Source organism: Rattus norvegicus, chromosome 8 (genome assembly GCF_036323735.1).
Source record: "Rattus norvegicus strain BN/NHsdMcwi chromosome 8, GRCr8, whole genome shotgun sequence".
In the NCBI taxonomy this organism is placed as follows: Eukaryota; Metazoa; Chordata; class Mammalia; order Rodentia; family Muridae; genus Rattus; species Rattus norvegicus.
This window is the reverse complement of record NC_086026.1, coordinates 60,332,751-60,356,042: the sequence shown is the minus strand read 5'-3', so window position 1 is coordinate 60,356,042 and position 23,292 is coordinate 60,332,751. Positions and strand designations below refer to the sequence as shown.

The 23,292-nt window shown below is 47.5% G+C and overlaps 1 protein-coding gene across 7 annotated transcripts in view; it reads left to right on the top strand.

Annotated features, from left to right (window-relative positions):
- RGD1562811 overlaps positions 1 to 23,292 on the top strand; it is a 53,644-nt gene that overhangs the window by 26,238 nt on the left and 4,114 nt on the right. For all 7 annotated transcript variants that reach the window (XM_063266334.1, XM_008766351.4, XM_063266331.1 and 4 more), the window contains 22 exons: positions 394 to 573; positions 1,940 to 2,114; positions 3,100 to 3,215; positions 3,729 to 3,842; positions 4,034 to 4,269; positions 4,429 to 4,550; positions 5,443 to 5,673; positions 6,207 to 6,542; positions 6,925 to 7,305; positions 8,222 to 8,392; positions 8,785 to 8,942; positions 10,213 to 10,353; positions 10,939 to 11,056; positions 11,274 to 11,458; positions 11,645 to 11,770; positions 11,884 to 12,076; positions 13,117 to 13,239; positions 14,884 to 15,032; positions 15,680 to 15,766; positions 17,976 to 18,122; positions 18,516 to 18,713; positions 22,882 to 22,997. In XM_063266334.1, coding sequence (XP_063122404.1) covers positions 394 to 573; positions 1,940 to 2,114; positions 3,100 to 3,215; positions 3,729 to 3,842; positions 4,034 to 4,269; positions 4,429 to 4,550; positions 5,443 to 5,673; positions 6,207 to 6,542; positions 6,925 to 7,305; positions 8,222 to 8,392; positions 8,785 to 8,942; positions 10,213 to 10,353; positions 10,939 to 11,056; positions 11,274 to 11,458; positions 11,645 to 11,770; positions 11,884 to 12,076; positions 13,117 to 13,239; positions 14,884 to 15,032; positions 15,680 to 15,766; positions 17,976 to 18,122; positions 18,516 to 18,713; positions 22,882 to 22,962 — 3,768 coding nt within the window. In that variant the 3' untranslated portion in view covers positions 22,963 to 22,997. The remainder of the gene's footprint in view (positions 1 to 393; positions 574 to 1,939; positions 2,115 to 3,099; positions 3,216 to 3,728; positions 3,843 to 4,033; positions 4,270 to 4,428; positions 4,551 to 5,442; positions 5,674 to 6,206; positions 6,543 to 6,924; positions 7,306 to 8,221; positions 8,393 to 8,784; positions 8,943 to 10,212; positions 10,354 to 10,938; positions 11,057 to 11,273; positions 11,459 to 11,644; positions 11,771 to 11,883; positions 12,077 to 13,116; positions 13,240 to 14,883; positions 15,033 to 15,679; positions 15,767 to 17,975; positions 18,123 to 18,515; positions 18,714 to 22,881; positions 22,998 to 23,292) is intronic.

The window sequence follows — 23,292 nt, the reverse complement described above, 5'->3', positions numbered from 1 at the left end:
CACAACCATCCATTTGATCTGCCCTGCCTACTTGTCTTTCATCCTTGAACATCCTAGGTCAATCTACACAGTAACCTCTCCTTAGGAGCTACACGCTATGCCACTACACTTCTGGCTACCTTGTCTGTGTCACACAGCAATTTACTATCTCATCCTGTGAGACAGAGACCTTCTGTCTCTGTGGACCAAGTGCCAGAGCATGCAGCCACCTCCCTCCAGATGGAGAGTCGTCATATATGAATGGATTTCCCAGGAAAACCCAACTTCTGCCCACCAGCCCCCAAGGCTGAATGGCTATCTGGTTAATATTGATATGCCGGGGTTGCCTCTCTGCCTCCTGCCAGTCTCTGACAAGTGGTGACACAAAGACTGAATAGACTTCTTTCTGCCTAGTACCTTCGTACTCTACCACCTGGGGGCCGGTGCTTTGCGGATGGGCCCTTTGCCTTGACGACACCCAGGAATCTTATCCAGACTGGCATTGCCAAGATCCCCAAGCCAGTGAAGAAGGCTCACTGGCCAGGACTCCTGGGGGGGATGCTGCTGCTTCTAGGGCTCTGCCTGCTTCTGTTGGTGAGTAAAGCTTACGAGTAGCATCTTGCCAGCCCCTTGCTTCCAGTCCTGCTTGTAGGAGGCCTTAAAATAGCTGCTGAGACAGAGGTGGAAGAAATGAACAGAGGCCTTGGGCCACCAGTGCCATGCCTAACAAGAAAGAATATACACAAAAACAAAACATGACAGATCTGTGGTGAAGCGTGTACACAGGCCCCTGACCAGACAAAGACAGGGTTGACCATTCTCTCTGGGAGGTCAGGATAGACTTTCTAGGAGATATGATCTCTGAAAGAGACCCAGAAGATTGTGGTTCCTATACTAGTAAGGGGGTTAGAAAGTCCAGAGAAAAAAGTATTATAAATCCAATCAACTACCAAACAAAACATTCAGGAAGGGCTGGAAAGATAGTTTAGTAGGTTAAGTGTTTGCCTTGCAAGCATAAAGACCTGAACTTGATGTAAAGTTATATATGAATTTATAAAAACCAGCGCTCATGTCAAATCAAGCATAGTATCACATGCTTGTAACCCTGACTTTGGGGAGATGACAATGAATATGTCCCTGGGACTTGTTGGCCAGCATGCCTAGCCAAGTCAGCAAGCCCCAGGTCCCAGTTAAAGGCCTAGACTCATAAAACAAGGTGGACAGCAACTGAGGAACGACATGTGGAGTTGATTCTGACCTCCACATGCATACATACACACACGCACACACGCACACACACACACACACACACACACACACACACACACACACGAAATGAATTGCATTGCATTTATACTGAACAGGCACAGACTTTCTCGCCATTACTCTCTAAACAATATAGTAGGGCAAATGTTTACAAAGTATTTACATTGCACTAGGCAATATACAGAAATATAGATGATCAGAAATACGTCACGAGGTGTGTATGAGCATCTGTGGGTTTTGGTACAGCAAGTCCCGGAACCAGTCCCTGTGGATATCAAGAGATGACAGCATTAGCAGCAATGTTTCAAAGACACAAAGCACCAGTCTTTGGCTCGCTCTGGGGACCAAGTATGAGTCCTGTGACTGGAGCTTAGGCTCTGTGGCCAAAGATAAGGCTAAAACAATTCATCTTTCTAGCTCCGTTGTGGCTAAGACGACTAAGAAAGGCTTTGTTTTCTAAGCAGCCGATAGGAATGTTGAGAAGAGGAAAACATCTGAGAAGACTTGAGCTTGTGAGACACAACCATGCAAGCGTAGGGAAGGGGTGAAGAGGCAGCTACAGAGAACAGGGACTTTCATGGGTGAAAGAAAAAGAAGATGAGATACCCCCAAGCCATATCCAAGAGAGGAACTCCTGCAGAAAGGACTCCTCTCAGCTTCCTTCTTCTGCCCCTCCCCATGGTGTGCCCTGTAGATCCAGTGTAGGAGCCTCGGCTGGGCTCAGAAGGCTGCGCCACACCCCATCTTCAGGACTCACCAGCAAAGATATAACCTTGACGTCTACATCTCCCCAACAACTGGGATGACCTCAGTGAGGAGAGGCCAATCTCCCCGAGACTGTGAGGTCCTCAGAGTTGAAGGGAGTCGTGGTGAGTGACAAACTGGGGTAGATTCCAAGGGCTGAGCCCCAAATCCAACTGGCGAGCTTCTGCCATGTTTCATCTTCCTAGGCTACTCTTTGCTCGGTTTCTACCATCATCCGTTCGCTTTTTCTCACAGAGAGCACTTATTAAGTGGCTACTGTATACTTATTGCTAGACACTAGGAATACAGTGTCAAGTTGGAAAGAGACATCTGAACACACATTTGTCAAGGAAAACGTAGTACAACCAGATGCAAAGTACTTGAATTAAGAAATGGGGAAGGCCACTGTTGACTGACACACAGATGCGGAACCAACCACCCCAGATTTCCTGTATTCCAAAAGAAATTAGGAAACCGAGGCTGATGAAAGAAATCGATTTATTTTTAGGTTGGCCCAATCAGGGAAAGAATCTAATGTCTATCCACCAGTCCTATGGCAGTATTACAGTGTATAGCCTTCATAGGACAGTGGCCAGAGACCTGCAAATGTGGCTGTGAGATAAAATGGCTGGGTCTTTTCTTGGAGAGAAGGCTAGTTGGCCCCAGGCTGCTTCCATTATCTCTGTACTCAGTAGACTGCCCTTACTGTCAGCATGGAGGGTGTGTTATATTCTTACAAGTTAAGTTGTTCCACCACCCAGAGGAACAAGTTGCAAAGCGCATTGTGTACATCCTGCTGATGCTCCCCTTTTAACTGTTGCCAATCAAAGTGGTGGGATTAAGTTGTGCCTCTCAGACTTCAATATGCATAAAGCTTCCTGGCAGTGGGGAGGGAGGTCAATGGCCTTCTGACTCCACAAGGTGGTGGTCAGGCACAGCATTTGTGCATTTCCGTCAAGCTCCTTAGAAACACCAGTGGTTCATATAAAGCCCATGCCTTCAGTAGACAGACTGAATCTTCTGGGAACCTGGAAGAAGATACACTGACGGTGTGTCAGCTCTGCATTTGGGGAGCCTAATCATACTTCCACCCACCGCAAACCCCCACAGGTGGGACCTGGGAGGACCAGGTAGACCTCGAATGGTTTGACACAGAGGCCTTCTTTGAGATCCTACATCGGCAGTCTCTGACAGTGACGGCCAATCTCAGCCAAACCAACAAGGAGGTAACTGGAAGCCCCAAAAGGTGCTCAAGGCAGGCAGAGACAAGCAGGGCTGGAAATAGACTGGGGGAGGTGAATGGGACACAGAGCCTTAAGAAAAGAAAGTAGAGAAGATAGAAATTTTCAGATTAAATTATGATTCATATTAGGAAATGTACAGGTAAGGAAGGGAACATAGCAAGGCCAAATCGGGGGTCTTGTTGTAGATTCCTATCCCTGGTCTTCAGTGACAGACATTGGAAATAAGTCAATGCACTAGAAGTCTAAGTATCAAAACTGGGCCAGGAGCTCAGTGACAGCATCTGCCTGGCGTGTTGTACGCATGAGATTTGATCCCCAGCACTGACTTGGAGTCTTGAGGGGAGAACTTTATTCTTGGCCAGTTTTATCCTTTTCTTCCGAGGCCGGTCCTCTGGCGTCTCTCCAGATATTGGCAGCAGATGGCGCTCTAAGCTTATAGTAAAAAGCTGGTGGCTCGAGGAAGGCGGTCAAGATTAATTCTATCCTCTCTTTCAGCTCAAAGTCCTCCACCTCAAACTTCTTAAGGAAGCCAGTTCCCTCCGGCAGCTGTGGGGTACTCAGCGTTGCACCTCCACTAACCAAATTCTAACCCAGAGAAAACAACAAGAGGTTGGACTTTGAATTCACACCTTCTCAGCCAGTCTCTGTGCCCTTTCAGTCCCAAACAACCCCCTCCCCAGTGCACCCTCACTCCTGCCCTGAACACTCTGAAGTTCCAGAGGAAGCTGGAACTCCCCCAAAGTTGATGTCCCTGGGGTTGGACCCCTACAGGTAAACAGGGCAATGTGTCTTTGACCCAGGCTGCTGAGGCAGTGACCAGGGCTGCAGAGGAAGAGTCTCGGCAGAGGAGAAGCCTGGCGGGAGAGTATGCAGCAAGCCTGGCTCACCAACTGGAGATCCTTCACCAAGACCTCCGCACCAGGCAGGACCAGTGGGCCTCTTTCTGCTCGGCACTGATGGAAGCTCAATGGCTGCTGAAAGCATCTGCAAGCGCTAACCCAGAGAGGTCCCCCCAGCCTGGGCAAAGTCCTGGAGAGTATGTACCTGGTTATCCTGAGTCAGAGTACGGAATGCAAACCGGGGAAAGACAAAGTGTGGCTTCACAGAGTCCTAGAAGTAGCTACATGAGGTGTCCTTTTCATCTCTCATTGTCTCTGAACTCTGACCAGCCCTGACATATCCCGTGTCTCTGCAGGGTGACTTCTCAGCTGGACACTCTGCTGGGCCACTTGTCCCAGGCCATGCTGCAAGAAGGCCACCGCTTGAAAGCTTGGGGTTTCCTGGACACTGGCACAGGGGCGGAGCTGCTACAGGCGGGTAAGCCCCGCTTGGCCTCATCTAGGACCTATGGGGAGGCAGTTCCTATGTTGAAACTAAATCCCTGCATTCAGGATGATAGGCACCTCAAAACCCCAAGTTCTACCCCTAAAACACCTGCAGAGGCAGAAGTGGGGGGGTTGCAAAGCAGGTGGGAAACCCTGGGAATGGGAGGGGTCTCCTGGTCAATGGCCCCACACAAAAGAAGAGGGGAGCTCAGAAATAAGGAGGATGAGGAAGGAAGTCATCGCAAAGGACAGCTTTGCAAACCATGTGACACTTCTTGAAAGTGAAAACCTGGCAGACAAATGTGAACAGTCAGGTTTGGAAAACGTTGGGTTTGCCTTGAAAAGATATCCCTTAAAAGCATAGTGAGTTCTGAAAATCTGCAGCCCCATCTCACTCAATACACACAAACCTTTCCCCAAAGGGCCTTTACCCAGCCTGCAGGCTGAAGACATTACAATGGTGAAGCCCAGTGCTCAACTCAACTCAACTCAACTCAAAAAAAAAAAAAAAAAAAAGCCTCTATCCTGGGGAGCACCATCCCCACTATCTGGGGAGCACCATCCCCACTATCTGGGGAGCACCATCCCCACTATCTGGGGAGCACCATCCCCACTATCTCGGGAGCACCATCCCCACTATCTGGGGAGCACCATCCCCACTATCTGGGGAGCACCATCCCCACTATCTGGGGAGCACCATCCCCACTATCTCGGGAGCACCATCCCCACTATCTGGGGAGCACTATCCCCACCATCTGGGGCGCACCATCCTTGTGAGGTTGGGGTGAAGTTCTTGCTAACTTCTTCCTGTCACCAGCCAAGATTCCTAGCCTTCCCCTGTCACCTCAGGAGAGGCCCAGCAGGCAGCCTTTGCTTTCCTGCAGCCTCGGCAGGTCCTCAAAAAGGTGCTGAGGACATCATTGTGAATCCTGTCACCAAGTTGATGGTCCCTGGACCCAGCTGTATGATGATACTCCCAACAAGTGGCCACATAGCACCCATACCCCCCAGCTACTTCGTCCACCCTGACACTGGGCACGTGCTGCCTGAGGCTGGACACCTAGGATATGATCTGCTGAGCTCAGCGCTGATACCCATTACTGACACTAATGCTGGTAAGACCCTGGCCCACTAACCAGCCCCAACTTTATTTTGGACTTCAGAGATTGGGCAGTGCTCCCTGGGGACCTCGAGAATGAGTGCACAGATAGTACAGCTCTGTCCTTAGTCAGGGGTATTGTTGACCTGCAAACTAGTGAACACCTCCTCCTCACCTCCTACTCCCACTGGATTTGTGTGGTGCAAGCCTTTACTCCAGCAACTGGGAGGCAGAAGCAGGTGGTTCTTTTGTAATTTGAGACCAGCCTGGTCTAGATAGTGAGTTCAATGCCAGAGAGGCTTCACAGAGAGACTGTCAAAAACAAAGAGAAGGAAGAGGAAGAGGAGAAAGAGGAAGGAGGAGGAAGAGGAGGAGAGGAAGAAAAAGGAGAGAGAGAGAGAGAGAGAGAGAGAGAGAGAGAGAGAGAGCGCTGTTCAATGAGTGAGGGTAGGTTCTACAGCAATTCTCTTCCATGATCTATAAAACAGGGAGAGGGCACAGAGGGCAGCAGATGGGGGGTTGCTAACGCCTCCCTGTCTCCCAATCCAGGTGACGTCCGAACATCAGAGGTCACCGTTCTCCCCTACATGCCCTATCCAACGAGTCCTGTCACAGGTTGCCCTCCAGACACTCACCTGCCCATCTTACAGCCAAGAAGAACATCACAGCTGGGGGCTCTCATGTCTGACCCCATCACAGGCATGGAGGTGCCTGTGCTTGCTGTGACTCTGCACCCCCAAACCAGGCAGTGGCTCACTCTCGGAGGGACATACTGCAATCCTCTCACCAAGACGATGGCCCCTTTGGAGTTGGGGGGCCCCATGAAGGACCCAGTCACAGGAGGCATCGTGCCAATCCTAGGCGTTGGGCTGGATGAACACACAGGTCTCCTGGAAACTGTCAGCACCTTCTACTCTGTTGCCCCTGCCTGGCTTAGCTGCCCAACTTCTCCCAGCCTCCCATCTTCTTCATGCTCTGGCCAAGCTAGAAACGATACCCCGTCCTCTCTTTCCACTCCGAACTTCCCTCTTCTTCGAAGTTTCCCTCTCCTCCTCTCCACCTCTATCACTGTTCCCCCAAGGTCATTTTACAGTAGAGGTAAACCCAAGAGGGCAGGCAGCTCCTGCTGTCAGTGCCATGGCCTCCCGTTTTTCTTGTCCTTGGTGATGCTGTGGCCCTGCCCTGCCTTCCTTCTTCCTGATGCCTTGCATGTTTTTACCACCTCGGGTCTCTTTCCCACCTAACCCTCTAGGTGTCTTGCTTCCAGGTCAGGTGTTTGCAGTAGGAGGGCTTCGAGATGCCACAGGGAGCCTCTTGATGCCTGGTGACAGCTTTGTGGAGCCGCTGAGTGGGAAGACAGTGCGGCTCCTGGGAGCTTCTCAACAGGCAGGCCAGATAGCAGCCCATGCAGGGGGGTCCCAGGCCCTGCTGGATGCCAATGTCTTGGTGGCCCAGAGGCAAGTGATCAGGATGCTCCAGCAGTGTCGGGAGACTTCGGGATCCAGGGCACAAGAACCGCTGGAGTCTGCCATAAAGGGCATGAAGCAAGCATTAGCCTTGAGTCTGCACCACATCCTCCACCAGGCTCGGAGGCTGGAGAGACAGTTGGCGGCAGCGCGTGACATTGAAGCCAGCGGTGGCCAGATAGGTGCGTGTTGCTTTGGGCCCTGAAATCCCAACCCCAGAATGGCTCCATGTTTTAGTTCCTCGCGCCTAAGCTCCACTGGCCTTGCACATGTGTGGCCAAAATAAGAGACGAGCAGTCTTGTTATCTCATAAGGTTCCTAGGTACATAACCAGCAAGTCGTCCTTCTTATATGGGATCCTGACGGTCAGGGAGTTGAGTAGTTTGCTCAGCAAGGCTCCTCCAGATACTTGGCAACAGAGTCAGGCCCAAGGCTGGAATCCCCTACGTCCTCCACACAACAGTCTTCTCCTCCCATCTATAAACTGAGGAAAAGAGACGCCCTAGTGTTCTACCTCTTCCCTATGACCCTAATGTGAGGGACTGGGGGGGAAGGCAGGAAGAGGAAGTAAGAATGGCATCTTCCTGGAGTTTATTTCACATCTCACTCTTTCTAGAAGCTTCCATCTGCCCATGGTGCGACATATGCACACACACACCCAAAAGACCCAGGGTTTGGGGTTAGAATTGACTGGACTTTGAATACCTACCCTTTAACTCGTTGACCTTGTTTTACATCTTTAAGATGAGGGATAAAATTACAGTAATTCATAGACTAGGGTCAAAGGGTCAAATAAAATATAATTTATATGGAGTTCTTAGCTCAGATTCTGACATATTGTGATTAGGCACTCAGGAATACGAGTTTCTGTTTCATTCCATCCCTCTTCTCAGTGTGGCTTGGAAGCCTTTCTGATACCAATCAGGCCATGTTAACCTCACATCTTCCCTTCTGAATTCAATATGCCTCCTGGGGCCCAAAGGAAACATAGGCCATGTTTACACAGCAGCCTCTCTGGACAGGGACTTGGAGCACTTGGAGCCTGGAAAAAACTCAGGTGGTTTTGCCTAACCCCAACTCTTCTTCTCTCAATATCAGGAATGATGTGCTACCCTGGGACAGAGCTCTGGGTGCCAGCTCTGTATGGAATGGAAATCCCAGACCCTGAAGGCTCTGGGCTCATGGTGCCCATCTTGGGCATGCATCGAGATGGGGATTCTGGTGCTACCACACCCCTGGCCGGCACAATGGAGGAAGCTGCTGGTAAAGGTGAAAGGCAACATGGAGCCCCTAAAGCTCCAGGGGATCGGGAATGTGGCTTAGTCCCTGGTAGAGAGAGCCTTGCAAAGCTCAGGAGAGGTGGCCCTGATCCACTGACACAAGCCAAGGGAGGGGGGCATTCTAATGATTCTGCTAGAACAGACCCAAAGTAAGATGACAAACCTAGCGATCATGGATTTCCGGGAAAGATCTAGGTCCTTTCAAAGGTAAGCACAATGGAAGCCAACCACACACTCCAGCTCAGAGCTCGGAACAGGATTAAAGGGAGGTCCTGGGGCTTCTTCCCGTGACTACGCGTCCTTCTTTCCGTGACTACGGGTCCTTCTTTCCTTCCCCCATATCTGGTAACGAAAGCCAGCAGTGGCTTTGGGATCCCACAGGTCTTGTCCCAATCTCCATTGGGGCTCAAGCCATAGATCCCATAACTGGGGAGCATGGCCCTGTCATTGGTGTTCAAATGGACCCCTCTGCTAGAGTGGTGGTGCCTGTGGTGCAGGTGCTGGAAGCCTTGCCGCGTGGAGCGGGAGACCCGGAGCTGGTATGTTCAAGGGGCCTCTTCAATGCCTTCCCTCACTCAGCATTTACCTGTTGAGCGCCTCCCACTTCCAGGTTCCAGGCGCTGTGGGCGGGGTGGAGATACAAGGCAAGTATCCTTCTTGTTGTTTGCTTGTGTGTTTCAGACCCTGACTACAGGTGATGAGGATGTTAAATGAGCTCAGACAATGGGCACTGGAATAAAACAGAGGGGAGTTCAAGGAAGATTTACAGAAAGAGAGAATGCTTGGGCTAAAACTTTCAGGGAGGCATGGAGTGGCCACTCCAGCCACTCGGCCTCAGGACAGCAGGACAAACAGAGAGAGTGGATTTGAGGTCAGAAGTGTCCCAGAAGGAGGATGGAGAAAGCAGAGAGGCCAGTGGGGATTGCAGGAAGTAAATCTCAAGCAACCTGTGCTGAGAGGCTAAGAAGTGGGCCGAGAAAGCCACATGGACCCAATAAAGAGTTCTAAGTACATAGGCAATGTCCTAGGGTAATTATCTTTTAAACTGTCAAATTTGAAAAATGAGGACTAGCATAAAGTTATGGGTAAACCCACTACATTTTTAAATTATGTAAATGAAGAAGCAAAGGACACTCCCCCCCAACACCCTCTGTACCCACCGTCAAGGCCCTGCAGACACCACTTGCCTCTCTTCCATTCTCGCCCACCGAATGCAGCTGCTGTTAACAGGTTGTCACACCTCCTTCCAGACATTTTTATGCCTATATATAATCAGCGTTCTAGAAATTTCCCTCTGGCACCTGTGCAAAGCATGGATGGAATGGGGCCAGCCCAGAGCAGGAAGCCCCGTCAGGAGGTTGCTACAGTAATTCAGCTCTTGGAAGATTTCCATCAAAATAAAAGTAACTTAGTATCTTACCATACATTTTAAGCCCAGTTACAGTTTCAGACACAAAGATGGATAGTGTTGAAAGCTTTTGTGATAGGGGCCAGGAAAATTAAATTTTCCAAACATCATTTATTTCCCAGATTTGTATGAGGGAGCCAGATTAGGGGCTGAGGTGGTAGCTAATGCTCTCCGTCCTTACCTTCCTCCCCTCGCTTTCCCGGGAGAAACATTGGGGCAGAAGCACAGAGACTAGAGGCTAGATGGAGAGAGAGACTGGGGAGCTGGTGAGAAGTGTGGAGTTGTTTTCCCATCTCCAACCAAGTCAGGCTGCTCAGGGCATACTGAGGAGCCTTGGGGGTCTACAGCCAAGCCATGGGGCCTGTGGGTGTTTAGAAAAGCCTGAACAGTGGACATTGCAGCAGAACCTCTTGGAGCGGGAGCTGAGGGCCCGTCAGCAATACTGGCAGCTCCAGGAGCAGGAGGAACAGCGCCTGGCACAACACTTGTGGCACCTGAGCCAGGAGCTCCGCTTCCACCTAGGCCACGAAGTCAGGCTGGAGGTAAGGCCTACAGTGCTATCCCGCCATCCCCACTCCTTCAGAAACCAGATAAGTCCTCTTAACAAGAGCCCTTGTTTCTCTACTGATCACAAGAACAGAATCCGTCTCAGAGCAGAAACGGTCTCTACCTTAGTTATTTTTCTATTGCTGTGACAAAACACCATGACCAAGGTGACTTATAAAAGAAAATGTTTATTTGGGCTTATGGTTTCAGAGAGTTAGAGTCCACAATGGCAGAGTGAAGGCACGGTGGAAGGAACAGAAAGAAAGCACACTGGGAATGACATGAGTCTTGAAACCTCAAAGCCCCATGACACACCTCTTCCAACAAGGCCACACCCCCTAATCCTTCCCAAACAGTTCTGCCAAGTGGGGAGAACTTGGCATTTCATTTCAATATATGAGCCTATGGGGTTTAACCTCATTCAAACCGCCATAGTCCCCAAACTCACCAGGCTCTAGATCTCAGTCAACCCCAAGTCCCTCAGCTGTATGAAGGTAAAGGGGAGGCTGGCATGAGGTAGCCTAGCTTAGAGCCCTGCCTTCTCTCCATGACTCAGCCCTTTGTGCTTTCTGTCCATGTAGCTGAGGGCTGCTGAGGATGCTTGTGCGGCCTTAGAGGCCTGCTGCCTGCAGGAGACAGAACGGCGAGCTAGAGTCCTGAGCATTCTCAGCATCACAGAATGGTGCTTGCTTTCTCAAGGTGAGTAACCAGTCCTATGAGTGGCACCTTTATCCATCACTGCCAGGGAGCACAAGGAGCCCCTCCACCACCCGAATGTGCTCATCTCTTCCAGATCCCCACTAGGCCTTGGCTCACACCTGAGGGGTCTACTGGCTCAAATAAAACTGTTGTCTTTTCTTCTCTCCTCCTATGTTAGTAACTGTTGCTATGTGACCTCTCTCTTTGCCCTTTGCAGCAGACAGAAAAGAGTGGGAAGAGGAGTCGCAAGTGGTCCTGGCTATGCGGAAGGTCCTACACAGTTTAGTGCAGGCCTCAGAAAAACTCAGGAAAGTGTCCCTCAGGCTTCAAGGCCAAGAGGAGGAGGTGTGCTTACAGCAGAGTCAGAATCATAGCCCACAAGTCTGCAATCATCAGAGGATGGTGAGGCCTGAGGCTGGCAAGAGGGTCCCATGGGATAAGGACATTCTAGACTACTGTCAGGTCCTTCAGGGCCATATAACTTTCTGGGATTGGTGGGGGCAAAGAACGCTGGACAAGCAAAGAGGAGCAAGCAGAAAGAATAAAACATTTAAATTTAAATTTAGTGTTGTGTTTCCTCTCTTCTAGGTAGTGCAGCACCTCTCTGATGGGTTTCAGGAGGTGGTGAGGGACAGACAGAACTTCCTGGCCAGGGCTCTTGGTCAACTTCAGTATCACCGGGAGCTCAGCCGTCTCCAGCTCTTGCATATCCAGGTACTGGTCCTCTGGACTTGGCCAAAAATATGAGTTTCTATCTTTGATAGGAACTGTGGATTTACGAAGATGGAGGATCCAGGCATGGAATTCAGCTCTTGCTTTCATCCTAGCTTAAGGCCTCGGGAACTCCTGTGTGTTTGGAGAATTACCCCGGAGAGAGATTCTATGGAACAGTCACCACATCTCTCGGGAACCAGGCTGCTGTCTGTCCTCTGTTGGTCCCTTTCCTGAGAGGCATCACTGCAATGCTCGTAGAGGATCAAGGCTGTCATCTAGAGCTGGAAGATCAGAGGCCAGGAGGAGGTCAGGCTGGTCCCTTGCCCACCTTCCTCTTCTTCTGACAACCCTGACCATGTTCTGATACTCCCAATACTGTAATTAGGGCTCCAGGGACTACGGCAGCAGGCCACAGTAAATTGATTAGGAAAGACACAGAGAACCATGATATGTAAGTTATCTGTTTCTGCTGTGGTTTGCTATAACTACTCCAACATATCAAAACTTCTTAAAGTGAACTCTTTTTAGCTTATAGTTTCATGGGTCAGAATCTGGGTAAGGTTTACCTGGTGCCTCTGGCTCGGTCTCATGCAGCCTGCAGTCTAGGTACTGACCAGGGTAGCAATATATCAAGGCTTGACCTGGGGAAGGTTCACTTCTATGCTCACCCTTGAGGTTACGGGCAGATCTTCCCCAGGTCAAGGCTATTAACCACAAAGACTTGATAGTGCAAAGCTCAGCCTGCGGCTGCTTCCTCAGAACAAATAAAACAGGCCAGTAAGTGAAAGCCAGCATGATGGAACGCTTTGATAGTTCCTTGTGCATTAATCCCAGAAGTGACATTCCATCACATCCTGTTTTATTCCGTTGAAATGAGTCACTAAATCCAACCCACACTCAAGGGGAGGAAATCACACCAGAGTTAACACATGTTGGGAGAGGTCATTGAGGCCATCTTAGAGGCTGCCTGTCATACATAATGCCATATTTGGCAGAGAGAATGGTTAAGAAGAGAGGGAGACAGGAAGAGAGAAGAAAGCTAGCTAAATGTACTTGGAATTAACCTAGGGTCTTGTACACGATGTTAGACAAGAACCCTACCACCAAAGTACATCTCCAGCCTGTTTTTTTTTTCACCATCTTTTAAGACAAGGTTTTATTAAACTGTGCAGACTGTGGACTTAAACTCACTCTGTAGCCAAGGCAGACCTTGAACTTGTGATCCTCCTGTCATCTCTGCCTCCCAAGCAGCTAGAATTACACGTCTGAACGACCAGTTCTGGCTCGTGGAATCTTCTTTTGCTTTGGCTACATTACTATGTTCTTTCTCACTCTCTCATATTCAGACTCAGACAAAGTCGACAATATCTGGACTCCACCATTACTCTCCATCATGAAGAAAATAGATACCTGGCCCCAAGACTCCAGGGAAATAGCTGAACTACAAGGACGAATACACCTCAGACCAGGTAAACTCCTTTCCCTTGAAGATTATTGTGATGCACTCGGAGTAAACGATAGCACAACCTCCATGCCTCAAAACTGAGAACCCAAGAAATATGGACACTGCTTGCCAGTCACCCTCCCCAGACCCCAAGGGATTTTTCCATATAAAACATAGCAGGTCAGAAATCATAGTACCATTGAACTATAACCAGTTCTTAGAAGACAGTTCCCAAAGGTGTTCTACCTTCCAAACACTGAGTCTAAACCTTGGTATGCAATCAACATAGTAAATTGGAGTTTGTGGGAAAGGTGAGACACAGGGATAAAAACAAGACAACCAAAGAAAAGAGTATTTTTTTTTCCCACAAAACGAGCATCCAGATCACTTTGCCAGTGAGGGCTATTTTACAACGCCGTGCACTGTTCTAAACCTATGGTAAGTCATTTACAACCTAGAAAACTAGGGGTTTTTTTTAATATTCACATTATAGGTAAGAAAACTGAAGCTTCTGTATAGGCCAATAATTAAGCAGTCAAGTAGTTAGTTTGCTAATGTGTAGCTCAGCTGAAATTCAGGTAGCCTTTTCCCGGAATCTCACTCTCAACCTGCTTCCTACAAAAACCTTCCAGCACTATGAGGCAGTGCCAAGAAATACAGGCACCATACTCTGGTGAGTGGGCAGGAAGACAGATCAGTGAACATCAGCAAAGTCAGGATAAGCTTGTGGAGAACAAGGTCTGTCTCCTAGCATGAAGATAAAAAGCGCTTACTCTGAACTCAAGTTGAGGCTCCTAGCTATCAAAGCCTAAATTATATACTACCTGGTCCTTGCCAGGAAATGTTTACTGATTCTGGAGGTTGATCAATCTGATTGATTCCTCTCACAAAAACTAACAAGAAGTATAGGCAGAGATACAGATCTTCATACAAAGATTACCCTCTCCAACCACTGTAAAGGCATTCTTGGGTGTACTGTCTTGTTTGCCCCCAGAAACCCTAACTCTGATTCTGTTACACATTTTTTTTTCTTTTTTTCGGAGCTGGGGATCGAACCCAGGGCCTTGCGCTTGCTAGGCAAGCGCTCTACCACTGAGCTAAATCCCCAACCCCCTGTTACACATTTCTTAAACTCAGAAGCATGTGACTCTCTCAGGGTCATACACAGCCTGTACATGGGCAAGATTCTCTTACAGCGACTTCTGCTTTCCTCATTCCATTTGCTGCCCGACTGTCCTCCTGAGAATAAGACAATACATGTCTAAAGTCCCACTTACACATACACCCACTTAGGGAAATTATGTAAAGACCCATTAGAGAGGGTTTTATAGACGAGCAAAAATCTGAATACATCCAACATTACTAAGTGTTTTCTGTCTGCCAGACACGTTTCTGAACATGGCACGTTTAGAGATCCAAATGTTAAAATAGAGGAAACCACTGCCAACTTTCCTGTGCAGGAAAGTTAGGTCTTCTGTTCCTATTGACCAGGGTTCATTCTGTGGATGGGCACAGACTCCACTGGAGGATAGACAGGTGGACAGATAGACAGATGGATGGAGTGAACATTTTTCTAAGTTGAATTGTCATGTTTTGTGGTTGACGACGTTATCATTGCCGTATGAAGAAAATCCATGAAATCATCACTGATTTGTATTGATTTCTACAGGACAAAAAAACCCTTTGAAAAATCTCCTGAAGACTGAGACAACACAGGAAGAGCTGGAAACTGTGCATGCCACGAAGCTTTCTGCCTGGGAATTTTTGGTTTACCAGTATGGCTGCTCTGTCCTGCACCTCCTGGTTCCCCAGCTTCAGGTAAGTCTGTTTCTAGAAGTCTCCCAAGAAGCTGTGGAGGTCAGGGTGGCCATGAAAAGACTCAGCAACGAATTCTCTCCAGGAAGAAGCCCCCGAAGCAGCAAAGTGCCTCCCTTGAGGCAGTTCATGGGTGTGACGTCAGCAATCTAAAATTGAAACACTCGGTGCATTAATGAGTCAGAGACTGTCTAGATGCCAGAAACAGTTGACAATTTTCACGAGGTAGCTCACTTGATTGTTTCAAAACCCATGACACCAATGCGGTTACATTTCCCATGTTCACATGGAGATAGAAAGACACAGAGTGGTTGAATCAACTTACCCATGATCACAACCAGGAAGGTGGAACCCTGGTTAGAATCCAGGCAATATGATCGCAAGCTCTAGGTCTGCCTGCCAGTCTGGAAGTAGAGGGCTGAGGTGATGATTGGTGATGTTGTGTATATCAATCATATGTGGTCGAAATATAAACGACTAGCTAAAAGGTCCATTCTCCTAGAGTGCATTTTGATTCCCCTTTCCCTGGACACTCTCACAATTTGAACGGATGCTCCAGTGTGTGTATCTCCCACTGTACTTGGTGACCTGTAGCTGAGAAAACTCTTCAGCAAACGGTGGTACCAGGTTGTGTTTGTCCCTCTTTACAGGCTCCAGAAACCACCTTACAGATTGCTTCTTGTCTGCCTGTCGTGGAGGCCTCTGGAAATGCCTTCCAAGGTTCCTTCTTCTATCAGGTGATATAAATTTATCCCTAGACATGGACTATTGAATTCTGGGATCTAGTCAGGACACGGAGAAGCAAAAGGAACAGATTTTATAAAACATTCTTCTCCCTTAAGTCCTAATGAATATTATTCCCCCTTTGGCGGGGGAAGCCATTTAACTAAAACATAATAAATGTCACTGAGTAAGAGCTTTTCTAATCAGCAAAGTGCAGTGTCCTGGCTGGTACCCCGAGAAGCATAATGGCCTTGAGCCCATTAGTGGACCTCTGCCATTGTACAGCTGGCATTTCCAAACTACTATTTCTCGTCATGGTCCCAGCTTCAGGGTCTCTTGCCCAATCATAACTTCCTACAGAAACGGCCCTACATCTTTCCTGCCTCAGTAGCTCCTCGAGTACATAGAGTGGAAGCTCCTTCTTGGTAACGCTAAGCTGATGGTGAACTTTAAGCAACGATGGCAGTCCCCTCGTAACCCATTCTAAGGAGGGACAGCAAGTCAATGAGGCCCAGAAACAGATTACACTTGGTTAGTTGTGTATCATTAAAGGGTTTTAATAGGAACCCCCCAAATCAATAAGTGATCATTCAGAATACATTGAAGCATTATTTCATTAGACCAACAAAGAAACTATGAACTCAGCAAGAATTAAGTTCCATTTCACTAATGGGGAAAACAGCCAGGATTCTCACAGGAGAGGAACAAATTGTCAAGTGCCTTACGTGCACTGTGCTGCTTTCCATTTCAGCAACACTACAGGACAGGGACTCTCTGTCTCCATTTATAACTGGACAGTGGAGGCCTAGAGATGTCACAGAACCATCTAAGTGTTAACGAGAGTTGAGACTCACATTCCCGTGTCTGTGACACACACCGCATCCTCCTAACCTCAACTAGTCCACCCTGCAGCAATCTGAGTGACTCCAACCATCGTAGGCTTCTCCATACCACCCGCTGCCTCCTGAGGGAATAAAGGAGGGGGTGCCATCTCAGACAACTTCCCTCATAAGTGATCTGAGAACCTGATTAGAGTAAAAGCAAAAGGACAAACCCTGAGACCCTCCGAGGCAGTCACTCTCAATCTGTGGTCTGTGGACTGCCTGCCTCGCCTAACCTGCCCCATCCACAGCCCACAGAAGCCGAGATTCTGGAATGGGCTCTAATGATGATACCATCTCTCCTGCAATCCTTATTCAACTGAAGCCGAAAAGGCCTTGCTTAAGGGAAACACTGCTTAGATTGCACCAAGAAGGGCAGATAAATCGCTTGGTTCTGAATTTCTAATAGTCTGGTTTCTGTCAGAGGGAAGATGAAAAAAATTAAGAGATGGGCTGTTGAGAAGGTTCAGTGGGTAAAGGTGCTGCCACCAGGCCAGACAAAGTTGAGTGTGACCCCCAGAGGAGAAGTGACTCCCTTAAGTTGTGACTTATACACACACACACACACACACACACACACACACACACACACACTCTCTCTCTCTCTCTCTCTCACACACACACACACAGAGAGAGAGAGAGAGAGAGAGAGAGAGAGAGAGAGAGAGAGAGAGAGAGATGGGTAAGTAGGTGAATGTAAAAATAAAAATAAAAGATGGAGAGAAAGGGACTGGGGAGATGGCTCAGTGGTTAAGAGCACTGACTGCTCTTCCAGAGGTCCTGAGTTCAATTCCCAGCAACCACATGGTAACTCACAACCATCTGTAATGAGATCTGATGCCCTCTTCTGGTGTGTCTGAGGACTGCTACAGTGTACTCATATACATAAAGTAAATACATATTTTAAGAGAGAGGGAGGAGGGGGAAGAGGAAGTAAGTGAAAGTAAAAAATAAAAAATTAAAAATTGAGAGAAAAGGGCTGGAGAGATGGCTCAGCGGTTAAGAGCACTGACTGCTCTTCCAGAGGTCCTGAGTTTAAATCCCAGCAACCACATGGTGGCACATGAGCATGTGTAACGGGTCCAGTGCCCTCTCCTGTGTGTCTAAAGGCAGCTACAGTGTACTTGTATACACAAGATAAATAAATAACTCTTTTTAAAAAATGAGAGAAAGTGGGCTAAATTATTTTTCAATGTTGAACTAAAATACATTTTTTTCACCTCTGAGGTTTCCTTTCAGTAAATTATCATTGAACCCAAGGAGTCTTGTTTTAAGTAAACTGAGAAATATGGAAATTTTCCTGAGGTTGACATATCTGTGCTTGGGCATCTTTCCTACTCAGAGCACTGAAAACACCCTGTTTGTTGAGAGAGAGTGCTTGGCCTCTGTGGGAAGTTTTGTTCTGCTGTTGATCCACTGCCTGGCCCACATCGCTACTGGGGACTTTAACCAGGACTCCAACCCCAGATTTCTGGAGTTGTTCTATCAGGTAGTTATGACATGTACTGAGCCTTCTCTTTCTCTGTGACTCAGTCATCATTCCCCAGGGTAATAAATGCTGTATGCTTTGCAATATGTTGGATCTATTGGAGACCCATCAGTGGCCTTTGGTTCCCATTGTCTGGGGAAAGGATTTTCCTGGTCAGACATTGTAGGATAGCATATGACAGAATGCATGTTCTGATTGAAATGCAGACTAGCTCTAAGAACAGCATCGTGGCTTTGTGACGACACTGTTGATGCATAAAACTCACTGGAATTGTTAGGGAGACGGCAGGTGAAGACTGTCTCAGACTCCATTTTCCTTTCAGCCATCATTTGGAAGCTTTAATAACAACTACTCCCAAGTCCCATTCATCTGTCCTTTCTCTTCCTTGACCAGGGGCTGAGAGTCTACTTCAAGGAGGCATTTACTACTACATTGCAAATGTCAGCAGTTCCCTGGGACAATAAGTTTGATCAAAACCTAATTGCTCTCCTGTTAAAAGAGCAGCCCATTTCTGAGAGAGAAAGAGACCTCCTCTCTAAGCTCATTGAGAGGAAGCCTGAGCCTTGCTTGGCAAGAGAGTCATCAGAAGAGGTAACTAATTTTAATGTGATCTTAGTTAAAAATCAACTCCTTCACAAAGAAAAAGGACTTGGTACATGGCCCGTTGAGATATTTCCAACATTTGTTTGAGTCGCCACCACCCATTATCAAGAAATAAGCGGAAGTCTACTGTAACCTCATTGTGACTCAGAGACTAAATGAAAGTGGGAAATTATCCCACACTTAACCAAACATAATGCACTGTTTTCTATGCAAACATGACTGCAGCCTTAACAATATGTTATTATTAAGGACCTTTGTGAAAATAGTATCTCATAATCCTTTTACGGATTAAAAACAAAAGATCCTGGAGATATAAGATAGCTCAATGGAGGCTCCTAGAATCCATCTCCTCCTCCACAAAGAACCAAAGAAACAGGTACATAGTTACATTTAAGGTGAGCACAACAGTGAAGCAACAGAGAGCCTGGGAACAGGAGAGACTTTAGGCAACAGCACTGTACGAGAAACAGTGTCTCAGGCACCTGCCACGCTGGCTGCATAGGGGGAAACCTTACCAACTCTGTTGGTGCTGATGTGGGCAACTGTAGCTACTGGAGAGTGTCATGGCTCTCAGAAGCCAGCAGCCCACCCTGCACTATGCTACAGGAAGACTACACTGCAGATCTATGATAGCTTTGGTAATCTGAAATACACACAGTAGCCCCACTTTGGACACATTTGGTTTCTGTTGCTATACCAAGCACCATGACCAAAGCAACTCAGGAAAGTTTGGCTTACACGTTATAGTCCATGGTCAAGGGAAACTAAGGCAGGAACCTGGAGAGTGAAAGTAGATCCCCGTGGAGAGATGTTCTTTACTGGCTTGCTTTCAGGCTCACATTCAGCTACCTCTCTCATGCATCCCAGGCCTGCCTGCCCAGGGATGGCATGGTCCCCAGTGGGCTGGGCATCTTACATCAGTTAGTGATCAAAAATGTCTCACAGACGTGCTCATGGGCCCAGTCTCATGGAAGCCATTCCATCTTCTCAGGTGTGTCACGTTGATAACCAAAATTAACCATCATAAGTCTATGCCTTGTCAATGTGGCTCATAAGTATAATGCTGTGAAACCATAACAGTTCCTTTCTTGTTTGCCCCCCACATCTCATGCTCACGTCATAAAAAGTACAGTACAACTTTAAAAGGCCTCACAGTCTTTAAGTGTTTCTAATAATTTAAAGGTCTCAGATCTCTTTAAAAACCCAAAACCTCTTGACTGCTGGCTTCTGAAATAAGAAAGTATGTAAAAGAGAAAAGAACTAGGGCACAGTTCACAGTGTTATAACTACAATCAGAACCTGCATGGTTGGGGACCCTGCACTGTAGGGGGCAGTGGTGCAACATAGAGAAATGGAGGGCGTCACCAATCTAGAACCACATCAGAGCACTCAGCACAAGCGAACACGTGGTGGTGCTGGACTGAAGACAGGTATCTCCCACCCTTTCCGATCCTGTTACTGTTAAGCAGGGAAGCAATACTGTGGTTTACACTGATGGCCTCGCCATCTTAGCAGAGCGCAAGAGGGGGCTTAAGGAGTTCTCTGGCACTTCCTGGAAGAGTAGGGTAGAACAGGTGAGCACAGCTCTAACCACTTCCTTGCCAGCTGCAAACACAGACCAAAAAAAGGCCTTGGCAACAGCCACAGTCCCATTGCCAAGAATGCATTAATACCAAGCATCCAGCAGCAGCAGCAGAAAGGAATACCATAGTTCCAGCTGCCACCCTACCTATAGATTTCCCACCACTGCCCAACCCCTACATCTTGTCTGACTGCACACTGCTGTCAGGACAGAGTGTGAGCACCACAGAAATGTGCCCCTCGTTACTACTTAGGCCATAGTGCCAGACCAAGGCCCTCATAAGTAGTAGAGCTCGCAACAATAGTGCCTTAAGAGAATCCAGTTATCCAATAGGAACCACAACTCCCATTGTGGTAGTAGCTATACAGTGAACACCCCATATCCAGAGAAAAAAACTACATTCACTGCTATCTACACCAGAGCCTCCTAAATCACTAGTATCCCCTCTTACAGAGCCCACCAAGATAGTAGGCAGGTCTCTTTGACTCTACCATACACTATGTAATGTCATCAAGCATACCAAAGACGTTACAAGAAGATGACTGCAGATCTATTGTTTTGGACCCAGGGCTAGGCAACAGAAGCCTGCGACTGAGACTGCCCTCTTCATGGCACATAGGAGGGAGAACTGGAAAGGAGAGGGGCTCAGGTATACCTTTCAAGGGCATGCTTCCTCCAAGTAACCTAGCATTTCGCAATTACATCAGCTCCCAACAACCAATTCAAATTTTTGAATCTACCACTGAGTTAAACCGTTGGTTTGGCCAGAGCCTTGTGATACACTGATCTCTAGAGCTGCCCTTGCAGACATCCCCAAGTGTGGTGCTTGGCTGATGATGTCTTTGGAACTCTCAATCCAATCAAGTTGGCCACAGAACTCTGCCATAGGCCAACTGCTGTAGAAGAGTCCTCAGTTCTCTGTCCCTGTCCCTCAGAAGCACCTACCCCTATGCTCACTCTTCCATACATTTCTTCACTCAGCTCCCAGAGAACTGTGCATCCTCTGGCCTTCCTCCCGCGTTTCTGGTTGTTCCTTCCTGTCTCCTTTCTGGTATCTTTTCTTCTCTCTGACCTCTCAGAATTAGAGGACCATAATTCAGTCCTGTGGACATTTCTGTCTCCTAACTCAACTCATATCAGATTGCTAAGTAATTGTCTGCACCCACATGACTAGGAAGTCTCACTAAACATGTCAACCACCCATTTTTTTTTATCTTTCCAAATGTGATCCAACTAAAAGCATGTTCATCTTGGTTGACGGCACCTCCATTCTTCAGATTTTTCAGATCAAAGCTTCCACAAAACCTTCCCTTTGTATTGTATACTCCACAGCCCACTCATTAGGAGAGTCTTGTTCTGCCTCCGGAACATATTCTTCAATGAATGGCACTGCCACCACTTAGTACCATCACCATCTCTTGTCTGGATCTCTTAATTGTCTGGATGTCTTGATAGCAATCAGCCTCCCCAAGACCATCCTTGCCTCTCTCTTCAGTCTATTCCCATCACAGGAAAGGGATCTTTTAGAAGAAAAAAAACATATCTTCTCAAAATTGTTTTATGACTTCCCGTTTCATTTTAAATAAATGGGAGGAGCCAATCCCCCTTCTTGTCCTCACCTACCAGTCTGTTCCCACTTCATTTACCCAACTCCAAACATGTGGTGTATACTGCTTCTGAAGGGTTCCCTCTGTCTGCAGTGTTCTTCCCACTATAGCTTGGCTTCTTGAACAAGAATGACTTTGGTCCACCATATGACATTCAGCAATGTCAGAGACATGTTTGATGTCATGACTCAGGGGAAGGAAGTACTATTGACAAATAGTGTGTCGACCACAAGGATGCTGCTTATAGGACACATAGGAACGCCCACACAACAAGGAATGGTGCACCCCAAAATCTCAAGTGGAACTGAGCTCCAGAAGCCAGGTCCAAGGAGGTAAAACACAGGACTCCATCTCCTTTGTCTTGTCTTTGCTTACAGGACAGCCTCAATGCAACCACCCCAGCCATGCTGTCAGCCCCAGTGCAGAGCAGACGCCCTCAAATGCTATCCTATTTTATGGCCTTTTATACTCATTCATGACTTCTTCCTTACTCTGCCCTAGTTTGGTTTTGTTTTTTTTTCCTCCATCACTTTCCAAAGTTTACCTACTTGAACTTTTCTTCTGTGTTTTTCCTCCATTGCTTCAGGGTGAGCTACACGAGATCAAGGATGTCAGTTGGTTTTATTTTCTGATTCAGCCCATCTACTAGACTGTGGGTGTACTGACTAATATATTTCCTTTGAATCTGAGGCTACGCCCAATCTGACGTTATCCAATCTGCAATTGTTTTGGAGGAGGAGCAATGTTATGCTAAGAATTTTACACATACCGTCCTACTAGGTTCACATTCGGATTTAGCAGATCCAAGAGTACTTTCTTTTTTTTCTTTTTTTCGGAGCTGGGGACCGAACCCAGGGCCTTGCGCTCGCTAGGCAAGTGCTCTACCACTGAGCTAAATCCCCAACCCCCCAAGAGTACTTAAAACTAAGAGCAAAGATATTAACACCATCCTCCGCACTCTCTACAGTATATTAAGAAGAACAAAGATCTTCTCCTCTTCAACAATATGGAACATTTCCTTAAAAGCATTCTTTCTGCAAAGCAATGATAACATGAAGAGCTGGACTCAGCGGCAAAGAAAAGGTGAGATGCCATGTCTAACTGCTGATTGACAGCCCTGGGATTACACCTCACCATATACGTTCAGTGTATTGGTGTCTGTTTAGGGCAGCGTTTATGACTGGACATAACAGCAGATAAACGGACTGAGAATTAATAGTGGTATGGTTTAAAGCACGTTGTTACTTAAAGAACCCTTTCAGTACCAACAAATAGTAGACTTAGATCTTAGAGTTACAAAGGACCCAAAAGATCATAGAGTTCATTCCATCGCCCTTGTGCAGGGTAAGTATTCATGAAAAAGAAACCAAGGATAGCT